Genomic DNA, 25,941 nt, shown 5'->3' on the forward strand with positions numbered 1-25,941 from the left:
CTAATAGAGCCTCCGCATCCTTTGTAAGAGCTGCAGAGTATTCCTATATAGGGACAGAGCATAACTGATTTAACCACTCCCTCTTGATAGACCTTCAGCTTATTTTTCATTTTTCACTGTTGAGAAGTGTAAGAAGAGTGTACACTTGAGAGAGTCCCCTGCCTCTCCCAGCTGCTCTGCCCACTTAGCCTCCCGCCCTGCTTAGCAAGACCCAGGCTCATCATTGCTAACACACTGCAGGCCCAGCCATTGCCTCTCTCTCTACTGCTCATCCTCAGATCCAAAAAGAAGCATCTGCCCTGATCCAGCTCTTACCCCCAACGCCACCACCCTGCCACAAACTCCCACTTGGAATGAAAAATAACCACTTGTGAGGAAATTTAAATAAAAATTCAAAAGCCTGCATAACCCCACTCTAGAGCAGTGGTTCTCGCCCAGGGATGTTTTTGCACCCCCACCTCACCCCGAGGAGACATTTCTGGTTGTTACAACTGGGTAGATTGGCATCTAGTGGGGAGAGGTCATGGATGCTGCTAAGCATCCTACATCCACAGGACACGCCCCACCCTCCCCACAACAAATAATTATATGGTCAAAATGTCTTTAGTTCCGAGGTTGAGAAACGGCTCCACGTACAGATTCTGCATATAAACACTGTCCCAGAGGTCTCACCTCAGTAAGGCTGAAGCTTCAGTGCCAGAAGGGACCAGTCCAGGCCATCGCTCCCTCAGTTTACAGATGGGAAACAGGCCTAGAGGGGCCTATAGTCTTCCCTGTACTAAGTCTTTTGCATACTTGATCTCATCTGGGTACAGATAAGGGTCCCCATTTTCCAGGTGAGAAGACTGAGTCTCGAAGGAAATAATGCAGCTCATAATGCAGCCCATGGCTGACTTCTCTGCTCAGGGCTGGCACCCATTTGAGATGTCTCCTTTATACAGGTTTCGTGATCACATGTGCCCAGCCTCCGATATGGAAATACTCTCCTGGCTGGGGCGGGTGGTCTGATGGGTGTGGCATTTACAATATCCCCAAAGCGGGGGGCGGACAGACAACCCTTAAGATCCGCAGGGAGAAGCCCAGTTACTATCAGTTACAGGGATGGGAAGCGCTTCCTGTCTTCGCTTACAAAGAAAAGAACAAAGGTTTTCTAAGCTTTAGATGGGAAGCTCAGAAGCTCCAACCCACTGGGTACTACATTCCTCCCAGCAAAGTCAGCAGTGGTCACCCCATTTCCCACCTGGCCCTCATCTGAGCTCATCACCTCCCTGCATAAAAACCCTTCAGTCCTTCCCATTGCTCTTGGGATAAAGACCAAGAACCTCGACAGGGTCTGAATCAGGCTCTGCATGGTCTGGCCCCTCTCTAGCTCACCTGGAACCACCTCCCTCTCCATCTGGGCTCCTGATCCCTCCTGCCTCCGGCCGTCACATGCTCTGGTCCTCCTACCCAGCCCTAGATCTCTCCAAAGCAACTTCTCAGACTTCAGATCCCAGCTCAAACATCAATTCCTGAGCAGCCGGAAAAGGTCGAGTCCCCCATTTTACTCTCCCACCGCTCTCCCGGCTGTGATCTGATTCATGTCTTTCTCCCCCACGAACCAGTGGGTTCCCCGAATCTGCCTTGTTCACCGCGTACCCCAGCCCTCCCACACAGCTGGTACGCAGGAGGGCCCCCTCACTCTCCTGAGCCCGTGGCAGAGAGGAGGGTGTAGGGATGGCGGAGCGTGAAAGGGGCCGAGAGATGTTCAGGCCTCTCTTTCCTTGGGGCCCAGGGCCAGGCTGGAGAAGGAGAGGGACCGGGCCAGAGCGACGGGGGGAAGCCACGGGGAGGTGGCCCAGGACACACAGAGGGAGCGGCGCCTCTTCCAGCTGCACATGTGCGAGGTAAGGGCTGCTCCGGAGGAGGGAGGGTGGGACGTGTCCTCCCGTCGGCCTCTCCTGCACCTGCCAGGGCCCGGGCGCAGGCTCAGCTCGGGCCCTGGTCAGATGGCCCTTGGGATGCCGCCAAGCTTCAGTCATGGGAGGGGGACTGCAGGCCCTTGTCCCAAGGATTCAGCTTCTGCTCACGTGGCACATCTTGCCCTGCCCTCCCCCCAGTATCTGCTGAAAGCCGGGGAGAGCCAGATGAAGCAAGGCCCTGACTTCCTGCAGAGCCTCATCAAGTTCTTCCATGCCCAGCACAAGTAGGTGTCTCCCCGTGGCCCCAACCCTAGCCCCATGTTCCTCGCCCCTTAACCCGTCAGGCAACAGAGAACAAGGCCCAGGCCCAGGGTCTAACAGACCCCCAAGGACTCTGTATGTCTGCACCTTCTTGGTAATGTTTTTCACAGCTCTTCTTTATTGAGTACTCTCCATGTGTCAGGCCCTAAGTACTTGGCTCACTTGATCTCACTCAATCCCCTAACGCCCCTGTGAGCAGGTATTGTTAGTATCCCCATTTTACAGATGTGAAAACGGAGTCTCAGACTTACTAAGCTCACACGGCTAGTAAACTGGGATCTGGACCCAGACATTCTAACTCCAGAGTGCCTGTTCTTTTTTTCTTTTTTTTCTTTTTTCTTTTTTATATTTTATTGATTTTTCACAGAGAGGAAGGGAGAGGGATAGAGAGCTAGAAACATCGATGAAAGAGAGACATCGACCAGCTGCCTCCTGCACACCCCCCACCGGGGGATGTGCCCACAACCAATGTACATGCCCTTGACCGGAATCGAACCTGGGACCTTCCAGTCCGCAGACCGATGCTGTATCCACTGAGCCAAACCGGTTTGGGCAAGAGTGCCTGTTCTTGACCATCAGACTACTAGTATACAGCCCGGTGATCCTTGGGGCACCTTCTCCCATACTTCGTGTTTCATCTCTCATTTTCATTTCTCTCTGGCCCCTTGTTTGGCCTCGCACCTCTTAGCTTTTTCCAAGACGGCTGGAAGGCTGCTCAGAGCCTGTCCCCCTTCATCGAGAAGCTGGCAGCCTCGGTACATGCAGTAAGTCGGGCCTTACCCTTTGGCCTGTGGTCAAGCCCCCTGTCCTTCTGGGAGAACCTGGGTGTGGAAGAGCTGCCCCTGCCCAGAGAGCGAGGCTCCTGCCCTGCTGCGCTGGTCTGGACTCTGCACCTGGCACATCTGCTGGCTGATGACGGGGTCCTGCCCTCTCCCATAGCTGCGCCAAGCCCAGGAGGAGGAGCTACAGAAGCTGACCCAGCTCCGGGACTCCCTCCGAGGGACGCTGCAGCTTGAGAACAGGGAGGTCAGCCCCTGATTCATCCCAGAAGGAGTGCTTTCCCCCAAGGCACACCATGTGGGAGGTGGGGGGAGAAGGAAGACTTCTCAGAGTCCCCTGAGGTCTCCTTTCATGTCTGGGGAGCAGGACAACATGAGCCGGAAGAACTCAGGAGGTGGCTACAGCATCCACCAGCACCAAGGCAACAAGCAGTTTGGGACGGAGAAGGTGGGCTTTCTGTACAAGAAGAGTGATGGGTAAGTGACTTGGAGAACTTTAAGTAGCTTGACCAAAGCCACACAGTCAGGGTTAGAGTTACTGACCAAAGGGACTCTTCTTATCATTTGAGGGTTCTTGGACCCTCCACTGTGGCAATGCAAAATCATCACAGTCCTGGGCACGTGAGCTTCTAAAAGCCACTGGTTGTTCTTAACTTGAAGAAGCATAGCTGCAGCGGACGCTGTTTGAGCACTTAGGCCCTAGAGAGCCTCCATGCCCTCACTCTTAGCCTCTGCAATAGACGATGTACGCCTGGAAGTCAATGTTGCCTGTGCCTTCCTCCCAGGGGTCAAAAATCAGCCTGGGAAATGCCAAGGTCCTTATGGGAAGTGTTCGTGTTACTACTTTCTTTTTAACATTTAATCACCTTTATTTATTTATTGTTTGTTTGTTTGTTTTTGTTAATCCTCACCCGAGGATATTTTACCATTGATTTTTAGAGAGAATGGAAGAGAGAGGGAAAGACAGAGAGAAACATTGATGTGAGAGAAACACATCGATGGGTTGCCTCCTGCACGAGCCCTGAACAGGGCCCCGGCCAGGGAGGAGCCTGCAACCAAGGTACATGCCCTTGACCGGAATCGAATCCGGGACCCTTTGGTCCGCAGGCTGATGCTCTATCCACTGAGCCAAACCGGCCAGGGCCGTGTTACTACTTTCGAATCAGTTTTTATCAGAGAAGAATAACTCTGTTACGCCAATTAATATTTACAGAAGTCTTAAGTAGCTTTGGAGCATGGATTTGCTAATTGTATTTTTAGCGTCTCACTATTTGTGTCTCTTTGTGTTTAACCATAATTGAGCCGTTAGGGTCAAGAGCCTGTCCCTCCTCTCAGATAAGGTTGGGAGCTGTGTCTTCTCCATCGGAGTAGAAGCTCTCAGAGAGTCAAGGTCACGTGCCCCCTTTAGAATAAGGATTCCCAGAGAGTGAGGCTGTTTCCCCCATCAGACCGGGAGCTTCTCACGGGCAGAACTGTGTCTCCTCCTTCAGGAGACCTGGGCCAGGACTCTGTTTTTCTGCTACAGGGGACTTAGGTGTAAGCCTTGGGTCACGGTCTCTCTATCCCTCTGGGTCCTAGAATTCGAAGAGTCTGGCAGAAAAGGAAGTGTGGAGTCAAGTATGGCTGCCTGACCATCTCACACAGCATGGTGAGGCCGGGAGGGGTGGGGTCTCCGAACACCACGGGTCCTTTCTCCGCTCGGTGTTCTGAGCAGACAAGTGTCAAACCCTCCCCTCTGAGACCTGGACCCAGGTTCCGGGAGATCCCCTGTGTGTGGAGGGAAGGATGGGACCCACAGCTCCCAGCCTGGTGTTGGCCCACACATTCCACAACCTTGAGGAGCTGGGAGAGGGGACACATAAACAGGAACAGGATTATGCCCATTTAACAGATTGAGAAACAGGGGCTAAGAGTCTGGGAGACCCAGAGGGTAAGATGTACATCCTCCGTTCCCCAATTTCCCGCAGATAAACCGGCCCCCAGTGAAGCTGACCCTGCTGACGTGCCAAGTGAGGCCAAACCCCGAGGAGAAAAAGTGCTTTGACCTGGTGACTCGTGAGTAGTCCCGGCCCCTTCCCCACAACTGCCCAAGGCTTCTCTAAGAGACCTGTCAGCCACCAGGAGGCTGAGCCAGGGGCCGGTGTCCAGTTCCACATGTTTGCCAGACAGCCACTACTGCAGGCTGAAGACTCCTTAGGTCCTGGACACTCTGTAAAGCAGATTCGAATGGGTTTGGAGGGGTAGATTTTGGCATTATTATTCCTTTGGAGCCTTTGGTGCCAGGCTTTCTCGGGGCAGGCGTAGGCTGAGCAAAGCCCAGTCTCATCCTTAGGGAGCCCGCTCTGGCAGGGGTGTGATTGGGGACCCAGGACTGTAAGAAGCGGGGGAGTGTCCAGAAGAGAGGAGCAGATAGAGCACTGTCCAAGATGAAAGAGAGGAAGGCCTGCCCTGCTCTGGGGAATCAGGAAGGCTGCTTGGAGGAGGCAGCCCTTGACATTAGCCTTGAAGGACTCAGGAGGTAGAGTTTGGGGAGGGCATTTCAGGGGACAGGATTGGCATGAGGAAAAACATAAAAACAGGAGCGTGGGTCTGGCCAGTTTGCCCAGAGTGTGGGGTTCACATAGGAGTCGTAGGAGATGAGGCCTAGGAATGCCTCTTAAAGGTTTGGATCTTGTTTGCTGGCAGTAGGGAGCCAAGGGGGGTCTTGGATCAGGGGAGTGGTGTGGTTAGAGCAGAACCTTAGGCAGCAATAATCTGGCAGTTGGTACCGGCAGGGGGGGCAAGAGATGGAGAGCAGGGAGAGCAGACAGGGGGCTGTGGGGACAGATGGGGTGGTGGCAGTGGGTTCAGAGGAGACTGCCTCTGAGCTGCGTGAGGTCCTGTGCCCTCCAATACCTCCCATGACCTGGAACCCCAGCTGCACACAGAGAGCCTTGTTGGGATGCTCCTTTGCAGGTGACTTCTGAGAAACTGCCCCCTCTGCTGGCCACTGCCATTCCCCGCCCACCCCTAGCTTGGCAGAGCCTGGCCGCATAGGGACAACAGCTCTGTCTGGATCCAGTGGTTTGGGTGGGGGCTCCCTGGGCCCAGGGAAGGCCAGACATCTCCTCCCCTCCCCTCCCAACAGACAACAGGACGTACCATTTCCAGGCGGAGGACGAACATGAGTGTGAGGCGTGAGTGCTTCCCCATGACCCCGGGGGTTGTGGGGGGGAGAGGGGGCAGGACCCCAGGCCAGGGGTGTCATCCCCACGCCCCCCATGCACTCTCCACAGGTGGGTGTCAGTGCTGCAGAACAGCAAGGACGAAGCTTTGAGCAGTGCCTTCCACGGGGAGCCCAGTGGCATCCTGGGGCCCTGGGGGGGCGCCGGGCTGGACGGGGAGCTCCAGGACCTCACCAAGCTCCTCATCGCGGAGGTGAAGAGCAGGCCCGGCAACGGCCAGTGCTGCGACTGCGGGGCTGCAGGTCCGTGGTGGGGCCACCCACCCCCAGGAGGGAGGTGGGAGTGGAGGGGAGGGGCCGCATCTCCAGAAATGAGCTGCCCTCTTTGCAGACCCCACGTGGCTCAGCACCAACCTGGGCGTGCTCACCTGCATCCAGTGTTCGGGCGTCCACCGCGAGCTGGGTGTGCGCTTCTCGCGTATCCAGTCCCTCACCTTGGACCTGCTGTGCCCCTCGGAGTTGTTGGTGAGAGTGGATTCCCGGCGTCGTTTGATCAAGAGGCGGGCTTGGGCACAATGGCTCAGCCAGAGCTTGGGGGGTGGGTGACTGGGGTGGAGGAGGAGGGGGGGAGGGGAAGGTGACAGTCAGGGCTGGGCTCAGTCCTCCAGGGGGCGCCATCCTAACCACCCCCGTCTTACTTTGCTGTGACTCCAGCTGGCCTTGAACATCGGAAACACGCGCTTCAATGAAGTCATGGAGGCCCAGCTGCCCTCACATGGCGGCCCTAAACCCTCAGCTGACAGTGACATGTAAGGGGACTCTCCGATGGAGGACGTCCTGGCTGGGGATTCTGCTCCCCCAGCTCCCAAGGTCTCAGAAAGATCTTGGACTGGAAGTCTGGGGAGAGGGGAGCCTCAGGTCTGGGAGAGTCCAGGGCAGGTTCTCGGAGATCTGTGTCTCCTGTGGGAGGGCTCCAGGGGTCAACTGGGTGGAAGGGGATAACTGAGATCCCGCCTGTGGTTGTCTTTGGCAGGAGTGCCCGCAGGGACTATATCGTGGCCAAGTACGTGGAGCACAGGTTTGCCCGGCGGTCCACACCCGAGCCTCAGAGGCTCTGGATGGCCATTTGCAACCAGGACCTCCTGTCTGTGCTCGAGGCCTTCGCTAATGGGCAGGACTTCGGGCAGCTGCTGCCAGGGCCTGAGGGGCAGGTGAGAACCCCCTCCAAGGACCACTTACCACCCACCCACACTTACATATGCCCCAGGCCTCCAGGACCAGCTAGCACGCCCCTCTGCCCACCTCTGACATCTGCTCAAACCTCACCCATCAGAGGGGTGAAAAGGAAAGAGCACGCGTTCAGTCAAGCAGACCCGAGCCAGAATCCTGGCTCTGTCTTTCCCTAGCTGTGTGGTCCAGAGGGGTTGCTTAACTTCTCTGAGACAAAGATGAGAAAATGATAGCACCCACGTTGAAATGAGAATTGTCGTGTGAGTAAAGGGCCTATTGCATAATATGTGTGCAATAACTTGTTAGTATCTTTTTTTTTCTTGAATACCTTTAGAAATGGATAAAGGTGGGTCATATTAGAGCAGGGAAGGCCACTGGCATTTCCAATAACAAACATCACATGAACTGGGGAGTCGGGGGAGAATATCAGAGACATTGGAAAGATTAAATCAACAGGAGTGCTGAACATCAAAAATTGGGTGGCATATCTTTGAGCGGTCTGATACCTCTGTAGGCTGTCCAGCAGGCAGGAAAGTGCCATATTTGGTGAGGTAAGCCTGGAACAGCCTCCCTGAGTGATAGCTGGCAACACGAGGTTCACTGAGGTTCATTGGTGGCAGTGAGAGGAGCAAAGAGAGGAGCCCAGGGCCAAGAACCAAGTTAGGGAAACATTTTCTACTAGTGGCCCAGTGCACGAATTCGTGCACCAGTGGGGTCCATCAGCCTGGCCTGCGGTATCAGGCCAAAATTGGCTCTCCGACATCCCTCGAGGAGTCCTGAATTGCAAGAAGGCGCAGGTCAGGCCGAGGGACTCCACTGGTGCACGATTGGGGCCGGGGAGGGACACGGGAAGTGTCAGCCAGGGAGGGACCATAGGAGGGCTCCAGGTTGTACCCGGCCCAACTTGCTCAGTCCCGATTGGCTGGACCCCAGCAGCAAGCTAACCTACTGGTCAGAGCATTTGCCTCTGGTGGTCAGTGCACGTCATAGTGACTGGTCAACTGGTCAACTGTCTGCCCCCTGGTGGTCAGTGCACGTCATAGCAAGCTGTTGAGCAGCCTTAGCATATCATTAGCATATTATGCTTTGATTGGTTGAACAGCCAACCAAACTACCAGACACATAGCATATTAGGCTTTTATTATATAGGATTGGTGGCAAGAGGAGCCAGAGCCACTGAAGGAAGAGATGTCACCCTCCTCTCAAACATGTCCATTCAGTCTCATCTCTCAGGGGTTCTGGCAGCCTCATATCTGGAGGTGTCGGGGGACAGCAGGAATTCAAGAGGGTAATATTGGGGTGGGGGCAGGTGAACCGGGGAAACTCAGAGGGGTGGATGTGTATTCAGGCACCTGGAGAGCTCGCCCTGCACTTGGCTGTCAGAGTCGCCAACCAGGCCTCCCTGCCCCTGGTGGATTTCATCATTCAAAATGGGTGAGAACCTCCCTGCCTGTCTGTGCATGTCCTCACACTGCCCCCTGGCCTTGTTCTCCTCCCTCTGCTCCCTCCTCTCCTCTTCCTCTTTTTCCCCCTGATATTGACCCCTCATCTGTCTATCCCCCTTCCTTCCTCCCTGACCATACCTCCCCAGCGGTCACCTGGATGCCAAGGCTGCTGATGGGAACAGTGCCCTGCACTACGCTGCTCTCTACAACCAACCTGACTGCCTCAAGCTGCTGCTGAAAGGGAGAGCTTCGGTTGGCCCAGGTGGGGCTCAGACACCTCCTCCCTCAGACTCCCACCTCTGTTCCCCCTCGTGTGGGACCCCCTGCCTTTTTCCCAGACAGAGAGCACTGGCTATGAGCATGGACTTCACAGTCCAACTTGGGTCCTAATCCTGGCTTGCCTCTGACCATCTGTGTGACTGTGGGGTTTGTCCATTCAGTTCTTGAGCCTCAGTTTCCTCATCTGTAAAATGGGAATAATACCACTGACCTAGTAGGCCTGCTAAGAAAGTAAAATAAAGTATTGTTTCTGAAAGTACCTAACCTAATTGAGCTGCACCTGAATTATAGTGATGATAATGGCCACCATTTACTGCTTAACATGTGCCTGACAATGTGCCAAATGCTCTACACATATTAACTCATCTAATTTTCACAACACCTGGTCAGGTAGTTGCAAGTATCACACTCATTTTATAGATGAGAAAATTAAGGCCCAAGGTCACTCAGCCAGGAGGTAGCAGAGCCAGGATTCAAACCCATACAATTTGATTCCAGTGGCCCATCTTCACCTCTAAGCTATCAGGCGGCTTTGACCCTGACTAAGACTCCTGACTTGACCCCTCACAGTGAACGAGGAAGGAGAAACAGCTCTGGACATAGCCAGGAAGAAGCAGCACAAGGAGTGTGAGGAGCTGGTAAGGTCTAGGGAAGGAGGGGTACCCTGACCCTTTCTCGCTCTCCTCTGAGCCCGGACCCTCGAACTGCCGAGGCTTTGTTTTGGCAGCTGGAACAGGCCAAGGCTGGGACCCTGGCCTTCCCTCTGCACGTGCACTACTCCTGGGGACTCTCCACAGAGCCCGGCTCTGACAGCGAGGAGGATGAGGAAGAGAAGGTGGGTCCCAGCCCTGCCTCTCGGACCTTTAGAACCAGATTGGACCTCGTGTGGGGAGGGGCGGGGTGAACTGGAGAAACCAGGCTGTCCTCCCTCCAACACTTCTGTCCCAGCAGCACTGTCCTCCGAAGCCCCCGGCCCAGGTCCACTGGGCCAGTGGGAGGATGGACATCAGCAACAAGACCTATGAGACCATCACCAACCTGGGATCAGCTGCCCCTCCGAGCCAGAGTGAGGATTGCCCCCCACCCTTACCGGTCAAAAACCCTTCTCGGACCATGGTCCAAGGCCGTGCAGGACATACCAGTGGAGGTATGGTTGGCTGCCCAGAAAAATGCTCATTGTGCCATTCATTGAGGGCCTACTGTGTGCATATGTTAGTTCATATCATTCTCACTATCTGATAGTTTGGGGTTATCATCTCCCCCTTATAAGTACAGGAACAGAGATGTTCAATAACCTACCCAAGATCAGCTAAGTCCCTTAAGTGGTATTCAAACCCAGGTCTGTTTTATTCCAAATATGTCAATGTTTCACTTAAATAAAAACAGAGACGCATTTATTGAGCATCCACTATGTCTTGAGGCCTTTGGGGGCTACTGAGACACAGTCCAGTGGGGGAGAGAAAAACGAATGCAGTCCCTTATAACATAAGGCACAATGTGATATGGAATGTAAATCCCGAGAGGACGGGACTTTGAGTGTTTTGCTGACTACTATTTCTCCAGCACCTGGCCCGGTGCCTGGCTGTTCTCAAGAACTATTTGTTGAATGAATGGACAGGCTTGTTCTGGGAGTTCAGGGAGGGAGAGAGCATGTCGTGTTGGGACTAGAGGGTGGCTTAGGAAGGCTTCCTGGTGGGGATGGCCTCTGAGCTGAGCCTGAGGGATGAGCAGGAGAGCCCAGACCGAGGAGAAGGTGTAAGCGGAAGCAAAACCGTGTATCATTGTATCATTGTGGCCCTGGCTGTTGTGAATGGATGCCGTGGCTGAAGAAGACTGCAGCATGATGGGGAAGAGTTGAAGGACAGTGCTAGAGAGAGAGATGGGGAGTGGGGAATGGGGAGATTCTAGAGGCCAAAGGCTACTTTGAAATTGAGCAGAATAAGAGATAAATACAGGCTTTATCCCTTCTGATTCCAGATCATTCCGAAGTCCCCAGCCTCAGCTCAGAGGCTCCTGGGGCCCCCGAGAGCCAGAACAGTCCAACGTCCTCTTCCTCTAGCCTTACAAGTCCTGTGGAACTTGGGGGTACTAACCAAACCCCACCCAGCTCTGAAGAGGGTCTCTGGGAGTCCTCAGGCACCTCCCGACCCAGCCTGACATCTGGAACCACACCCCCCGTCCGATTCAGGTTGGTGAGAGCCCAGCTGTGCAACCCAGGCAAGTGTCCTGACCTCTCTGAGCACCCATTTATTTCCCCACCTCTAAACTGTGTCTGCCTGAAGACTGGGATACCTTCCAGCTCTGAGGCCCATGGCTAACACAGAAAGGCTAGAGCTTAAATGGAGGGTGATTGGACCGCTTTCCCCTTTACTCACCTGCTCCTGGGATGTTGATTAAGAATCTGGGACGTAGACTGCTGAAGCTGGAGTGGAGGAGGTGGGAACCTGTGAGCCTTGTTCTAGAGGCTGTCAGTGGGGCATTCGCTCTGTCCCTACCTTCAACCCAGGATCCAGTCCTCTCTTCCTTACAAACTCTTCCAGTTTGGAGTATGGGGAGTAGACAGGGAAATCGCCAGCGCTCTCTGGAGGCCAGGGGCCTCATGGACTCTAAGCCCCAGCCTTGCTCTACACCTGAGCCCTTTCTCTCTACTCTGGGGGGCTCCCTGGGCATGGGGGTCATGTTGGCCTCTCCCTGCTTTCCAGCTCCGAGAGCACTCGTTCCTATCGGCGGGGGGCACCAGAACATGGAAGACTGTCCCTCAGCCAGGCAGCCTCCACCCAGAAGGAACATGCTGGTAGGTAGGAGCTCAGGACTGGTTTGAGGGGAGATGGCAGAGTACCTCGGAGGCAGAATGGGTCAGGAGTAGGTGTATTGGGGTGGGACACCTCTCCCCAGGATCGGGGTACACAGTTTGGCCTTTCCCTGTCCTGGTGCTCCGCCTTCCCCACTCCAGCCCAGGATGGGTGAAGCTGGGGAGCACCCAGGCCTTGAGGGATGGCCGAGGTGATGAGGCCCAGCTCCGGCTGCTCCCAGGAGAGGATGAGCAAAGCTGTGTCAGCCAGGCTGGTTGCTTCCCTGCAGTTGCAAGATTAGGGTGTCTGTGCACCAGGCCTCGGATTCCCTGACTCTCCCCTTGTACGGGAGTCTCCTGGAATCTCCCGAGACTGGTGGCTCCCCGGCATAGGGGATGTGCATATATTTAGTTGCGGAACGTGGGAGTGGCATAGGACGAAGCCAGTAGTTTGAGAAGGACGCCTCCTCTCTTCCTTGCTCCCCTGGGAAGTTCTCAGGGATGGTGTTGGTTTCTGTGTTGGGAGTGGAGGAAGGCAGGGGCAGGGGCTGAGTGTCTCTGGGGAATTGTCATCCTCAGTCCATCCAAGTCAGGCACCAGATACCAATCGGTGTCCACAGCCAGGTATCCATCACTCAGCCTGGTGCTGATGCCTGTTGTTGAAGCATGTATGATCATAAGAGCCCCAGCTTTAGAGTGAGGAGACTTGGGCAAATGGCCTCACTTATTCAAGCCTCAGTTTCATCATCTGTAAAATGGGGATACTTTCATCTACCCCCATACTATGACATAATTTCATCACCATAAGACGTTTGTGAAAATGAGTGAGATAAACAGCTGGCATATAATAAGTGCTTAAAAAATGTCAATTTTCATCCTCTCCCCAGGTTGGCTTCACTGAAGGAGAAGGCTCAAGAACTGGGGTTCTCCCAGCAAGTTCTGTGCTGCTTTTGCAAGACTAGCTCCTTGCTGGTCCTTTCATGCCTGAACCACCCTCATGCTGGACCCCAACGTTCAGAGCTAGGACTTGAGGGCACAAGACTAAGGAGCTGAGGTGTTCACTTCCTTGGGTCATGCTGTCTCTGTCCCTGTGGCCCTGTGGCTGGCCTTCATCCCTGCCATGGGCCCATGCCCCTGCCAAGGATGCTGGGCCCTTCCATGTTAGGGCTGGTGGTGGTTCTTTCCCCTCTATCTCATTGCTCCCCAGGTTGAGGGAGCCCTTTGGCTGGATCTGAGTGCTCCCAGCTACTTCAGCTGCAGAACCCTCAGTCCCTCATCAGACCAGGACTGTTTCTTCCATCAGTCTGAGGCTCCACAAGAGTAGGACCAGGCTGCCTTCATCATTCTCCAGACCAGGGATTCTGCCAGACTAGGGGCCATCTCCTCATCCATTCATCAGTATTTCTTCACTGAGTTCTGGCTCTTGTCTAGACCTGTACTAGGTACTACAGATGCCACGTGACTAAGACAGGGGTCCTGCAGATGTGGTCCCTTGCTGGGAAGCTGGTCCCAAGGGTTGAGCTTGGGAATGGGCCAGGGCAGATGGTTCTGGCATGAGGGGCAGACTGACAATCAGCTGTATGACTTTGCATTTGCCTAGAGCCCATCCATTCTGGTTGGTCAATGTTCATGCCGTACTTTCAATTACGTAGCCTGAGGGATAGCACAGCCTTCTGGGGGACCTCTACTACATCCCCAGTCAAGAAGCAGACTGCCCACTCTCCTTGACTTAGCAGGAAAGAAAGGGATGGTCCCAGATGATGGGTCCTCACTTCTCTCCTCTTTCTCTTGGTCAACTCAGGAGCCTTCCAGTGTCAGGGAAGGAAAGGGTCACAAAAGGAGAAAGATAGAAATGGGAGGGCAGAGACTTGACGGTTCTTCTTCCCACCCAGAAATTCCACCCTGACCTTCAGCCCCATATTAGCAAACACCTAAGCCATCACCAGTCTCTAACACCTCAGCTTTACAGTCGCCGATGAGCCAGGCCAACCAGGGGAGGCCAGAGGGTGCCAGTGGCCAACACAGCAGCCTGGCCTGGAGGCTGGGCTGTGTACCCTGGCGACCTGGCTGCTCTGTGACCCACAGGAACAAAGTCATCTGCTGAGCCCCCAGTGTCTGGTTTTGTTCATCTCTGACTTCATCTCTGAATTGTTCTTTCACTTACCTGTAATAAAAGATTTTTTTTTTTTAGTAACCCCCTGGTGGTTTTATTTATGTGATCTGAAGATCTATAGGGAAGGAGAGGGAATCTTAGGACTTGAAATTCTTTCTCTGGGCCCCGTAAGAGAGACAGCCTGGCGTAGAGCAGTGGTTTGCAACCAGGGGCAGTTTTGCCCCAAGAGACATTTGGGGATGCAGAGATTTTTGTATTGCTCCCAATGGGATGGTGCTACTGGCATCTAGTGACTAGGGGTCAGGGATGCTGCTAAACATGCGACAATACACAGGCCATCCCCTCACAGCAATGACTTACCCAGTCCAAAGTGTTAACAGTGCCATGGTTGAGAAACCCTGGTGTGGAGGAAAGAGCACTGGACTAGGAGTGAGGAGACCTGCAGTTTAGCTCTGTTGAGACCTCCAGTTCTTGTCTCAATTAGATTTCCCCTGACACAGGTATTTGGGGGCAAGTAGTTTACTTGTGCGGTGATTCCAGGAAGCATAACGAGGGAGTAGGGAAATGAAACAGAAAGAAGGTCAAGAAACAAAAGGGTGTGTCAATGAAGGGCTATCAAGACTGCTCTTCGCCCCAACCGGTTTGGCTCAGTGGATAGAGTGTCGGCCTGCAGACTGAAAGGTCCCAGGTTCGATTCCGGTCAAGGGCATGTACCTTGGTTGCGGGCACATCCCCAGTGGGAGGTGTGCAGGAGGCAGCTGATCGATGTTTCTCTCTCATTGATGTTTCTGACTCTATCCCTCTCCCTTCCTCTCTGTAAAAAATCAATAAAATATATTTTTTAAAAAAGACTGCTCTTGGAGATTCTCCTTTTTTGGAGACAGACCCCGGAGGCCAATCCTGGGGGCCAGGGAAGACGTGGCATCACTTCCCTACCCGTGTGTGGTGGGAGGCAACTGGTGTCAGATGAACTCATTAGGGAAAGTTTCACCTAAGTCTTCTCCAAGCTGAGGCCTGAAAGCAAATTTGTTTTTTTCACTTTTTAAAGGCAATCCTAAGGAACTGCAGACAGCTGTCCCTTCAACCTAGAGGGGCTTGCTTGGGGGTTGGCCAAGAGACCTCCCCAAATCCCAAACCATTGATCTAACCTAGAATCCCAAATCATTGGTCTAACCTGACAATGCTTTGCATGGTCAGGCCTCAGCCATCTCTGATTTTCTGTCTCATTTCTCTCTACACTCCTCTCACCTCCGTGTTGTAGCCACGCCAATTTTTCAGTTCCTGCAACCCTGACACGCCAAGTACCCTCCCATCCCTAAGCTTTGCGCATTTGAAACTCCAGGAGGACCGCTTCGTTCCTCTCTGAATGCCCAGGGCTAGAATTGCCTGGCACATAGTAGGTGCCTGATGAATGAAGGAATGTTTCTTCTCTTATGTGAACACTCTCTTCCTCCTGCCTCCAACTGCCTCCCACTCTGCACTTCTGCCCAAAAATTAAATGTTGTTTCTTCAGAGGAGATGACACCCTCCCTCCAATGTGTCCTTAAGGTATCCTCCCCTTCTTGCCGCCCCTCACCCCAGTTGTGGTAACACAGAATTGGCTCTGTCCTTATTGATTGAAGGGGTCTCTTGCCCACAGACCCACTCTCAAGCCTGCTGGGACTGGGCCTGTCTTGGTCATTGCCTGAATGCTCAGTACATTTGTTGAGTGAATGAAAAACCTCACCCCTTCCTACCTCTATCCCAGGACACACAGCAGCAGTTAGAAGCCACAGGAGTCCACACCACACTGTCTCTGTGCTGGGGCTGGGGTGGGGTTCTCTAAGGTTCTATCAGGAGAGTCTGGAGATTTCACCGAACATCCCAAACCACAGCTCCCCACCCTGTACACACTGTGGGCCACTTTTCATGCCTCCCCTCCAGGTCCCTAAGCACCGCCCGCTCCCCCCAAGATAATTTTCTGTCAATTAAACTCACTTGTTTAGGAGGAGACATGGGTCTGCCAGGGACTCTGGAAGGCCCTTCCTCAGAAACACACGGGTGTGCCCACTGTGGCGGCACAATTCTGTTTGTCTCCTTCTCTGCACCGAGATGACCCTTCCAGACTCCATCCCTTTGGGGAGGCAGTGCCCTGACCCGGAATGGAGGGCGCCATGCACCTGGGTCAGTATGTCTCAGTTTTGTGCACTTCAGAATCTCCCAGGCCCTCCCTCCTCCGCGCAGTCCTGGGACCCGCAGCGCGGGCACAGTTCTCCAGGACCTTGTTAGAAATGCAAGCTCTCCCCCTTACAAACAGTCGGGAACAGGGGGCCCGGGTTCGCGTGCGCTCAGGATGTGAGCGAGCACAGCAGGGTGGGCAGAGCTGGCTTCCACGGCCATGCCCTAAAATGTGATCGGGGTGCACCAAGTCGCCTCCACTTGGGCACAGGCGCGGAGCTGGGTCCGCGCGCTCTGAACAGTAACGGGGCAGACACGCGGGGCCCTGAACTCCGGCCGCAGCTCCCGGGCACCCTGGCGCCCTTCTCCCCGCGACAGCCCTTGGCGTCCCCGGACGACGGCCTCCTCCCCAAACCTCCCTTCAGCACCCCCGCCCCAGGCCGGGAAGGGCCGGAGGGAGAGCCCGCTCTCGCAGCCTCGTCCCGCTCGGGAGGCCCGACTGGCCGCGCGGGCAATCTTTGCCCTGACGAGTCCTTGAAATCTATATTTAGTGCACGCCACCCCTCCCCCGCCTCGGAGGCCGGCGGGCGGGCGGGGAGGGGGACCCCGCCCCGCCCCCGCCAGACGTGTGTGCCGCGTGTGTTTGCGTCCCGCGCGGGCTGCACGCCCTCCTCCCCCGCGCCGCCCGCCCCCGAGGCCCGGCTGCTGCCCCTGCGCCCCTCGCCCGCCGGGCGTCGTGGGCCAACATGGGCCGGGAAGAGGAGCTGCTGCGAATGGCCAGGAAGCTGGAGAAGATGGTAGCCAGGAAGCACACGGTGAGGCTGCAGAGTTTGGGCCACGGCGTCCCACCCCGGGAGGCGCGGCCCGGAGAGCCCGGGAGTCCGGGGGACGCGAGCTGGCGGGGCGCCGGGAGGCGCGCGCGGGACTCGGGGCCCGAGGGAGACGCAGCGGGGCCGGGCTCAGCGCCCCGTGGGGACCGCTGGGCACCTCCGAGTGGGCGTGTGCATGGCTCGGGGTGCCCGGGGTGGGCATAGTTCGGCCCCGAAGACCAGGCTTGTGCGTGTACCTCTGGGCACTTAGGGTCCAGGGGCCCCGGGGTCGCTTGTGCAGGTCCGGGAACGCGAGGGGAGAGATTAGGACGTGGAAAGGGACCTTCCGAGGCCCGGGACGGACGACGTGTGCGAGGCCAGGGCCGTGGAGGCGACGGCGGGGCGGGTGGAACACAATCCTGGTGGCCCCCAGAAGTGTCAGGGAAACTTGAGCTCGTGAGGGTGCTGAGCCGCGTCTGCCCCGCACCCCGCACCCCGCACCCCGAGTGGTTCTGGCGGGGAGGAGTGAAGGGCCACGGGTCCCGCGACCTCACAGTTTCGGGCGCCAGGAGCGGTTCTGTTTGCAATTTTCCTTCCCTTGGCCGCGGGATGGGGCCTGCGCCGGAGGGGGCCGAACAGGTGCGGGGCAGCCGCAGCCTCGGCCCGCGGGTGGGGGAGGGGGCGGGCTGGAGGCTGGGCTGTGCGCGCACGCCCGGAGGTGGAGGGAGTCCGGCGCGGCTGGCGGTCCTACCTGCGGACCCGGGGCGCACGGAGCGCTAGCCCGCCGACGTGGGGTTAATGTTTGATCCTCCCCGTGATCTTTGCCTCAGGCTGGCGCCGCGGGACTGTCCGGCCAGGGCAAACTTGGCCTTCGTTCGGGAGGATCTGGGCACACCCAGGGAAGGAAAGGAGGGGAGGCTGGCCTGCGGGCACGCTCCCCGCCCCTCGCCCTGCCCCAGGGCCTTCCTCTTCCCACCATCCGCAGCCTTGTGCTGGAGCAGGACTTGCGTTTCCCAGGCCTCTGTGACCCTTAGGAACTTGGGGAAAGGGGTGGACCGTCATAGAGGGTTTGAAGCGGAGCAAAGAGAGGCGTCGCTGGAACTGGAGTGCCAGGAAGCCCTAGAGTAGACATGCGTGGTACTGAGTTGATGTTAGTATAAAGGCCAGAGCCTCCCTGTCTTCCTCTGTGAGAGGAGCTGAGATTACCTCCCTCCTGAGGAGGTCACCAGGTTTTGTCTTTGCTGGCTGTGGACAGGGGAAAGAGGTCTGCAACCCTGACTAGGACTCAGGACGGTGCCAGCTAGGAGTTAGAAAACGAGACCGGCTTCTGCACAGCCCCATGAAACAGAAACCTGCCGAGTGCGGGCAGCTCTCACCCTTACATCCCAGCCTCCACCACCCCCATTGCAGATCTTCCAAAGGCAGAGACACAAACTGAGCCACTAGTGGGGGAGGGGGGGCACTTTTCCAACTGGGGCAGCAGAGTCCAAACCCGTCTTCTGAGCTAAACTCCACAGAAAGTAGACAGGTTACCCCAGCCCCGCTCCTTGTTGACCCTGGCTTGGGCCAGGAGGGGTGGAGGGTGGTGGGTGGGGTGGGGAAGGTAGGAGACCGGAGAAAAGCCGCTTGGTTGTGAGGAGAGCTCTGGCTGAGAAGGAAGGCACTGGCCCTGGCTTCCTCTTGCTCTTCTGTGGCCATGGGCCCACCACTTCCCCTCTCGGGCCTGGCTTTCCTCTTCTGTGCAGCGGGAAGAGGAATGGTGCTCCTTGGAATGTGTTCCTGTGGAAGTATTCAGAGCTCTGCCCAGGAAAGATGCAAGCCTGGCCACAGGTTCCCCGTAGCTCTGCAGCCACGTCTGTGCCTGGGCTTCTCCCAGCGTCTGAGCGGGCACAGAGCTCTGGGCATGTGATCAAGAAAGGTGGGGCTGCTCTAGGAGTGAAAATGGGCCACCAGGGGTGGTTAGGGAGAGGAGGACACACTTCCTGAAATAAGACGGATCCTCCACGTTGCAGCTCAGGCCCAGGTTGCACTGCCAATGACTGAAGTCCCAGCAATTTAGGGCTTTTGTCAGACGGTGTCAGCGTGCACCCATTAAAACAGCTTTAACATACAAGCACCAAGTCACAGCTACACAATTACACACAACAATATAGCTACAGCCACACAACAGTAACTAAACAAGCTAATATGAACATAACTGCATATGAGACATGGTTACTGACCCTGGCATGATAGGTACACTGACCATTATATTTACAAAAAGATACACAAAGACAGTTACATGGGTACACGTGTGCATGCAGACAATAAGCAATACTCAGACATGCAAAACTACAAACTTAACAGCTACGCTTACACATTCAGACATTACAACCCAGGCATCATTTCACAAATACAAACAAACACGTTGCACTTCAAGCTGCATACCCACAGCTCCACACCTGGACCAGAGCAGACCTAGCAATGCAATGTGACATACAAAGACAAATGTCCAGTAGTAAGATGGAACTGGCTTAACATTGGTGGTTGAGGTTTCAGGAATTTTACAAGCCTATTGTTAAATAGAGCCATCATATAAAAAATTAAATTGTAAAGTTACAAATAAATAAATATATTTTTAAAAATATATATTTTATTGAATTTTTACAGAGAGAAAGGGAAAGGGAGAGCCAGAAACATCTACCAGCTGCCTCCTGCACACCCCCTACTGGGGATGTGCCCGTAACCAGGGTACATGCCCTTGACTGGAATCGAACCTGGGACCCTTCAGTCCGCAGGCCGACGCTCTGTCCACTGAGCCAAATCGGTTAGGGCAAATAAATATTTTTTAATAAATTATATTTAAAACAAAGGTAATAAATACTCCAAAATCATCATTTCCTAATTATTTTACCATCATCTATGGTCTAGAGGTTATTAACTTCTATTACATCACTATGGTGGAAATCTACACTAATAAAAGAGAAAGATGCAAATTGACTATACCTCCACGATGCCCACCAGCCAGTCAGGAGTGAGTATGCAAATTAACCCAGCAAAGGTGGTGGGTTAATTTGCATATGCAGACACAGAGTGAAGACTGAAGGCTCTGGCCTGAGCGAAGACTGAAGACTGAAGAGGCTTGGCTTCTCTGCTGTGGCCAGAACGAAGGCCTGGGTCCCAGGTGCCGGAGGAAAACCGGTGCTGGCAGCCAGGGGAAGGAAGGCCTGTTGCACGAAGATTCGTGCAACAGGCCTCTAGTACTATCTAATGGTGTTACTCACCAATAGCTCCTTCAGTTCAGTGACAGCATGTTGGTAAATTGAGATTGGCCATGGGAGGAGTGTTTACACAGAAACAGGCAAACAATACAAATCAGGTTTTTTTCTTCCCCTTAAGACCTGGTTGTTAAATATTGACCAACATACCACTGCAATTACCCATGTTGATATTCGATGATTGTACAAGTCTGGACAGATCTATGTCCATACCTACACTGATGTATAGTGGTTCGAGCCTCAAATGCCTGAGTTTGAATCCCAGCTCTGTTCCTTGTAACTTTGGGCAAATTATTTAACCTCTCTGTTTCTTGGATTCCTCTTCTATGAAAGTGGGATCATCTATACCAATGAAGATAGTACCTACCTCATAGGGTCATTGAAAGTTAAACAAGATAATTCACATAAAACACATCGAACAGTGTCCACACACAGTAAGCCTTTAATTAATGTTACACACAGAGTTACATGCCCACGAGTTTAGATGCGCACACAAACCCACAGGCCACACCTCTGAACACAGACTGTGAACCCGAGCTCTAAGGGAGGCTGAGGACTGGCCACCCTTGGGACGTGGTCCAGGAAGCCTGGCAGCTGGTGCTCCCCAGGGAACCAAACTCAGGCCAGGAGGCCAGGGCTTGGCTTCTAGGAAGTGGCTGGGAGGAAGGAGAAAGCTGAAGTGGGTCAGGGGTGGGTCGGGGCCTGGCCGCCAACAGATTTTCAAATCTGAGTCTCCTTTCTTCTCCTCCCAGTCTCCCCTCCCACCTTCTGCTTTCTGCTTGATTCATTCACACAGGGCGTCATGGCTGTGTGCTGAACCTTGAGGTCTAAAACGTCCTCTTTACCCAAGAGGAATGACAGTGTATGTCCATACAAAGGCTTGTACATGGATGTTCCTAGCAGACTTGTTTGTAGTAGGCCCAAACTGGACACTACCAAAAGTCATCAACAGGCGAATGCATAAGCAAATTGTGGTGTGTGCATGCAATGGAAACAGCCCAGCAGTGAAAAGCAGTGGTTGATAAGCACAGCAACATGGATACATCTCAAAATAATTACGCTGAGTGAAAGAAGCCAGACGAAAAGGAGTTGTGATCTACAGTACTTAAAAGTGCAAGCCCATGCCCTGACCAGTTTGGCTCAGTGGATAGAGTGTTGGCCTGTGGACTCAGGGGTCCCAGGTTCGATTCTGGTCAAGGGCATGTGCCTTGGTTGCGGGCACATACCCAGTGGGGAGTGTGCAGGAGGCAGCTGATCAATGTTTCTCTCTCATCGATGTTTCTAACTCTCTATCCTTCTCTTTTCCTCTCTGTAAAAAATTAATAAAATATATATTTTTAAAAAGTGCAAGCCCAGCCCTTCCCAGTGTGGCGGTTTCTTGGATGTCATCTGGTGCACCAGGAAGTTGCTGGTTGGATTCCTGGTCAAGGGCTCATGCCCTGGTTGTGGCCTCCATTCCCAGTAGGGGGTGTGTGGGAGGCAGCCAATCAATATTTTGCTCTCCCTTTCCCTTCCTCTCTCTCTAAAAATCAATAAACTATCCCTTTTTAAAAAAATTGATTTCAGTGAGGAAGGGAGAGGAAGAGAGAGAGAAACACCAATGATGAGAGAGAATCATTGATTGGCTGCCTTCTGCATGACCCACACTGGGGGATCAAGCACACAACCCAGGCAGGTGCCCTGACCAGGAATCAAACTGTGACCTCCAGGTTCATAGGTCAATGCTCAACCACTGAGCCAGGCCAGCTGAGCTAAACCATTCCTTTTAAAAAAAAATACAAGCCCATCTATCATGAGAGAAAGCAGAATAGTGGTGGCCTGGGTATGGGGTTGGGGGTGCAAGGAGGGATGGATTACAAAGGGGAACTAGGAAACTTTGGGGAATGGTGGCTATGTTCTTATCTTGATTGTGGTGATTGTTTCATGGGTCCAAACTCATCAAGTTGTAGCCTGCAATATGTCCAGTTTATTGTACATCCATTATACCCTGATAAAGCTGTAAACACACACAACCACCTGCAGAAGCTCATAGTAGGAAAGTGAGGAAAGGAGGATACTAAAGCAATAATAATAAGCTGCAAAGTAATTAAGGAAGAGATGGGGAAGGGGAGAGCATACCCAGTAGAAAGAACAGGAGAACCAATGGCTTAGGGTCAGGGAAAGTGGTTAGGGCTGAAGCCTGGCTCAGAGGGGCTTGAACCCAGCCTGGGTGGTAAGGATGACGTAGAGAGCTGAACCGGGGCAGAATCTTTTCCTTCTCTCTCCTTCTTTCTGTCCCCTGCCTGTCCTCCGACTGCCTGTCTACCTGTGTCCTATACCGGAACAGTCTCCTCCCCACCACCTCCCCTCCTCTTTCCTACCAAGACCAGATGGTCAGAGAGGGGCCTGGGGCAGAACCCACAGCCTCAGCCCTCACCTTGTGGCCTCCCACAGGAAGGGGCCCTCGACCTTCTGAAGAAGCTGAACAGCTGTCAGATGTCCATCCAGCTACTCCAGGTGGGGTGGGGGTGGAAAGCTCTGGGGACAGTGCTGCGGGGGGGATATCCATCTGGGGGGAAGACCTCTAAGGGTGGGGTCTGGGGACAATTTCTGAGTAGAGGGCTGGGGGATCTTGAGGTGCTCTGAGGGGGGGGACTGGGGCATTTAGATGGGCACCGGAGACCTTCCAAGCACAGGGCGGCCCTCTGGGTCTGGGAGAAAGGCTGATGTATTTTCCTTGAATACCCCAATTCCCAAGGCCCTGGGCTTGTGGCATACAAGAGGCCAATGATCCAGTGAAGAGACCCCCGTTTTTTTATCCTCCCTGTGGCCCATATAGTCCCCAAACATTACCCGATGCTCTTGGCCCTGAAAAAAAATCGGCACACACCCAAGCTTTAGTAGCCAGGGCTACATCTTAAGGTGAAACTTGAGCTCAAAGATATGCCTCCACCACACCTGGTGACTTGGAATGGGGAGGGGTCCTCATCAGCCAGACCCACCACCACCACCACCACCACCACCTCAGCTTTTCACCAAAGTTATCCATCAGTGCAGGGGGCTGAGCCTGGGGCACTGGCCCTCACTAAGGATGGCAGGTCAGGGCCTCAGTTATAGGATCAGGGTTCTCAGGCACAGGTCAGCTGAGGGAAGGGGGTGGTTGAACTGGGGTAGGTCTTTTCAGTTAGGGCAGCCAATCCGGCATGTCCATTCCCAGACCAGTCCCTAACTCTGTCGCTTTTCAGACAACCAGGATTGGTGTCGCCGTTAATGGGGTCCGGAAGTACTGCTCAGACAAAGAGGTGGTGTCCTTGGCCAAAGTCCTCATCAAAAAATGGAAGCGGCTGCTGGGTGAGAGGGGACTGTTTTCTCCCAGCCCCTGTGACAGGACTGTGCTTGGCCCATAGCAGGCACTCAGTGTATGTTTGTTGAATGACTTCATAAATGACAGATGGTCTCTCGTGGGGAGTGCCAGTGTTTGTCTACTCAAGTGCGAGATGTATAGATATGTACGTTTTCATGTACATGTGTGTATTTCATTTGTCTGTGTGTTTGTACATGTCTATAGAGAGATATTTGTATAAACATGTGCATAGGTGTGTGTGTGCAGATGTCTTTCTGTCCCCAGGGTGTGAGCGTGGATTTGCACACATATGTGCATGTGGTAGGTGCGTCTGTGTATAAATGTGTGTGTGTGTTGGGGGAGTGTGCAGTTGACCTTGTCCCTGCCTTTTGCTCCTTCCTCCCCAAAGCTATGCTTTTTTTTTTTTTTTTTTCAGACTCCCCTAGTTCCCCCAAAGGGGGAAAAGGAGAGGAAAGAGAAAAAGCCAAGAAGAAAGAAAAAGAACTTGACTGTTCCCGTTGGAAGTCAGAGGCAGGCCTTTCCCCACCAAGGACAAAACAAGAAGAGCCCAAAGTCAGGTATTTTTTCCGGGACAGAGAGAAGGGGGCTGACACTTGTCGCGTCCTCTGCCAGCAGTGCTGTTTATATATAACTTCACTTAATCCTCACCACCCGAGAGATGGCTGTTATTATTATCTCCTGCAGGCCCCCCTCACAAGACCCAGATAGGCTGTCCCTGGCACTGGCTTCATCTAGAAGGATGCAGGGACAGGGAACGCAGTGTTGTTGACACACTCAGGCCTTTTCTCATCAGCAAGAGTTCTCATAGGGGACAGCACCGCATCCACAGCTCTCTACCCAGGTAACGCCCAGGTGCAAGGAAATGAGACCACAGTGGGTGGGAACTCCTGACCTCGATGTCCTATGCCCCAAATAGGTATCAGTCCTATAGACCAAACATAGAATTCCAGCAAGGGCACTGACCAGTTACAAAATCCACTCACTTGGGACTGCCAAAAAACTGTGGTTTTCCACTAATTATTTATAGTTCATCCATCGCCCTTCCTGTGTAGACATCATTTACCAATCAGGGCTCATTGCTACTGGAAGCGATGTTGCCTAGTAATGCAACTGATGACCCACCTTTGTCAGGGTTGCAGGTCAATGGACTAGGAACTGACTTGCTCCTAGAAAAGAAACATTTTGTTGGTTCTTTATTCAAATTTCCCATTTAGTGATGAGGAGGCTGAAGGCTGGGAAGCAGGACTTTCCGAGGATCGCACAGCCATTATGTGACAAAGTGGGATTCCAATCTTTGTCTGTCAGAACCCCACAAGAATAGAACAGTCCGCAAAATTGCATGATTTCCAGATAGGGCCCAAAAGCCTTATCCAACACAATAGATAAAAGCCTTCGTTAATGTATAAATAAGACCTACCTTTTTCATATGTGACAACACAGATGACTTAATTCCTTTGGGGGGTGGTCCTCTGTTGTTCATAATAGATAAGGGGTGGTACTAGCTAATACTGAGTAGTATCTGATGGCACTAGATAATACTACACAATCCGGACAAAACTATCCATGATTTCTCAACATCTTTAATGTACATACCTTTTCTCCCAATATATCCACTGTAAGGGAATCATATTAAGAAATTAATCAGATTAAACATAAAAATGATGTATTCTGTGCATAACATTTAAAAAATATTTTTAAATATATTTTTATTGATTTCAGAGAGGAAGAGGGAGGAAGAGAGACATAGAAACATCAATGATGAGAATCATTGATTGGCTGCCTCCTGCACGTCCCACACTGGGGATTGAGCCCACAATCTGGGCATGTACCCTGACCAGGAATTGATTTGTGACCTCCAGGTTCATAGGTCGACACTCAACCACTAAGCCACGCCATTCAGTCTGTGTATAACATTTTTTAGCTGGCATTTCTGAAACATCTTTCTTCTGAACCCTTGTGAAAATTCATTTATTTATTTATTTATTTATTTATTGAATGAAGGCAAAGACTTTTCAGACATTTAATATTTTTAATCCTCACCTGAGGACATGCTCTTATAATTTTAAAGAGAGAGAGAAATTGGTTGCTTCCTGCACATGTCCCAACCGGGGATCAAACCCACAACCTAGGTATGTGCCCTGGGACACATGCTCTCACCAACTGAGCCACACTAGCCAGGGCCCTCTGAACCCTTTTTAAAGGAATGTTTATTATAATCCTCTACTACAAGCCTTCCATGCAAAACACTTTAGGAAATGATGCTGTAAGAGGAATGCTTCGTGACCAGGAAGGAGCTAGCCTCCGCCACATTACTCCCATTTTTGGTTGTAAAAATAACTGAGGCTGAGGGGAT

At 53.3% G+C, this 25,941-nt stretch overlaps 2 protein-coding genes across 6 annotated transcripts in view; both read left to right on the plus strand.

Moving 5' to 3' along the window:
• Positions 1 to 14,092, plus strand: part of ASAP3 (ArfGAP with SH3 domain, ankyrin repeat and PH domain 3) — a 42,160-nt gene extending 28,068 nt beyond the window's left edge. Inside the window, 21 exon segments of the mRNA XM_079777644.1 lie at positions 1,775 to 1,886; positions 2,100 to 2,185; positions 2,911 to 2,986; positions 3,162 to 3,248; positions 3,369 to 3,478; positions 4,580 to 4,649; positions 4,969 to 5,056; positions 6,129 to 6,177; positions 6,277 to 6,467; positions 6,556 to 6,689; positions 6,879 to 6,973; positions 7,198 to 7,375; positions 8,743 to 8,828; positions 8,986 to 9,101; positions 9,689 to 9,756; positions 9,846 to 9,953; positions 10,070 to 10,265; positions 11,096 to 11,306; positions 11,821 to 11,854; positions 11,856 to 11,912; positions 12,797 to 14,092. Coding sequence (XP_079633770.1) covers positions 1,775 to 1,886; positions 2,100 to 2,185; positions 2,911 to 2,986; positions 3,162 to 3,248; positions 3,369 to 3,478; positions 4,580 to 4,649; positions 4,969 to 5,056; positions 6,129 to 6,177; positions 6,277 to 6,467; positions 6,556 to 6,689; positions 6,879 to 6,973; positions 7,198 to 7,375; positions 8,743 to 8,828; positions 8,986 to 9,101; positions 9,689 to 9,756; positions 9,846 to 9,953; positions 10,070 to 10,265; positions 11,096 to 11,306; positions 11,821 to 11,854; positions 11,856 to 11,912; positions 12,797 to 12,871 — 2,227 coding nt within the window. The 3' untranslated portion in view covers positions 12,872 to 14,092.
• Positions 14,093 to 16,870: 2,778 nt separating this feature from the next.
• Positions 16,871 to 25,941, plus strand: part of TCEA3 (transcription elongation factor A3) — a 38,190-nt gene continuing 29,119 nt past the window's right edge. Inside the window, exons 1-5 of one of the 5 annotated variants that reach the window (XM_079777810.1) lie at positions 16,919 to 16,994; positions 22,679 to 22,741; positions 23,470 to 23,575; positions 24,004 to 24,145; positions 24,273 to 24,429. In XM_079777810.1, coding sequence (XP_079633936.1) covers positions 23,495 to 23,575; positions 24,004 to 24,145; positions 24,273 to 24,429 — 380 coding nt within the window. In that variant the 5' untranslated portion in view covers positions 16,919 to 16,994; positions 22,679 to 22,741; positions 23,470 to 23,494. Of the gene's footprint in view, positions 16,995 to 22,632; positions 22,742 to 23,469; positions 23,576 to 24,003; positions 24,146 to 24,272; positions 24,430 to 25,941 lie in introns of those variants that run through there. The other 4 variants (XM_079777809.1, XM_079777812.1, XM_079777811.1 and 1 more) reach the window with 4 other exon arrangements.

The sequence above is a fragment of the Cnephaeus nilssonii genome, assembly GCF_951640355.1.
Source record: "Cnephaeus nilssonii genome assembly, chromosome: 7".
Lineage (NCBI taxonomy): Eukaryota > Metazoa > Chordata > Mammalia > Chiroptera > Vespertilionidae > Cnephaeus > Cnephaeus nilssonii.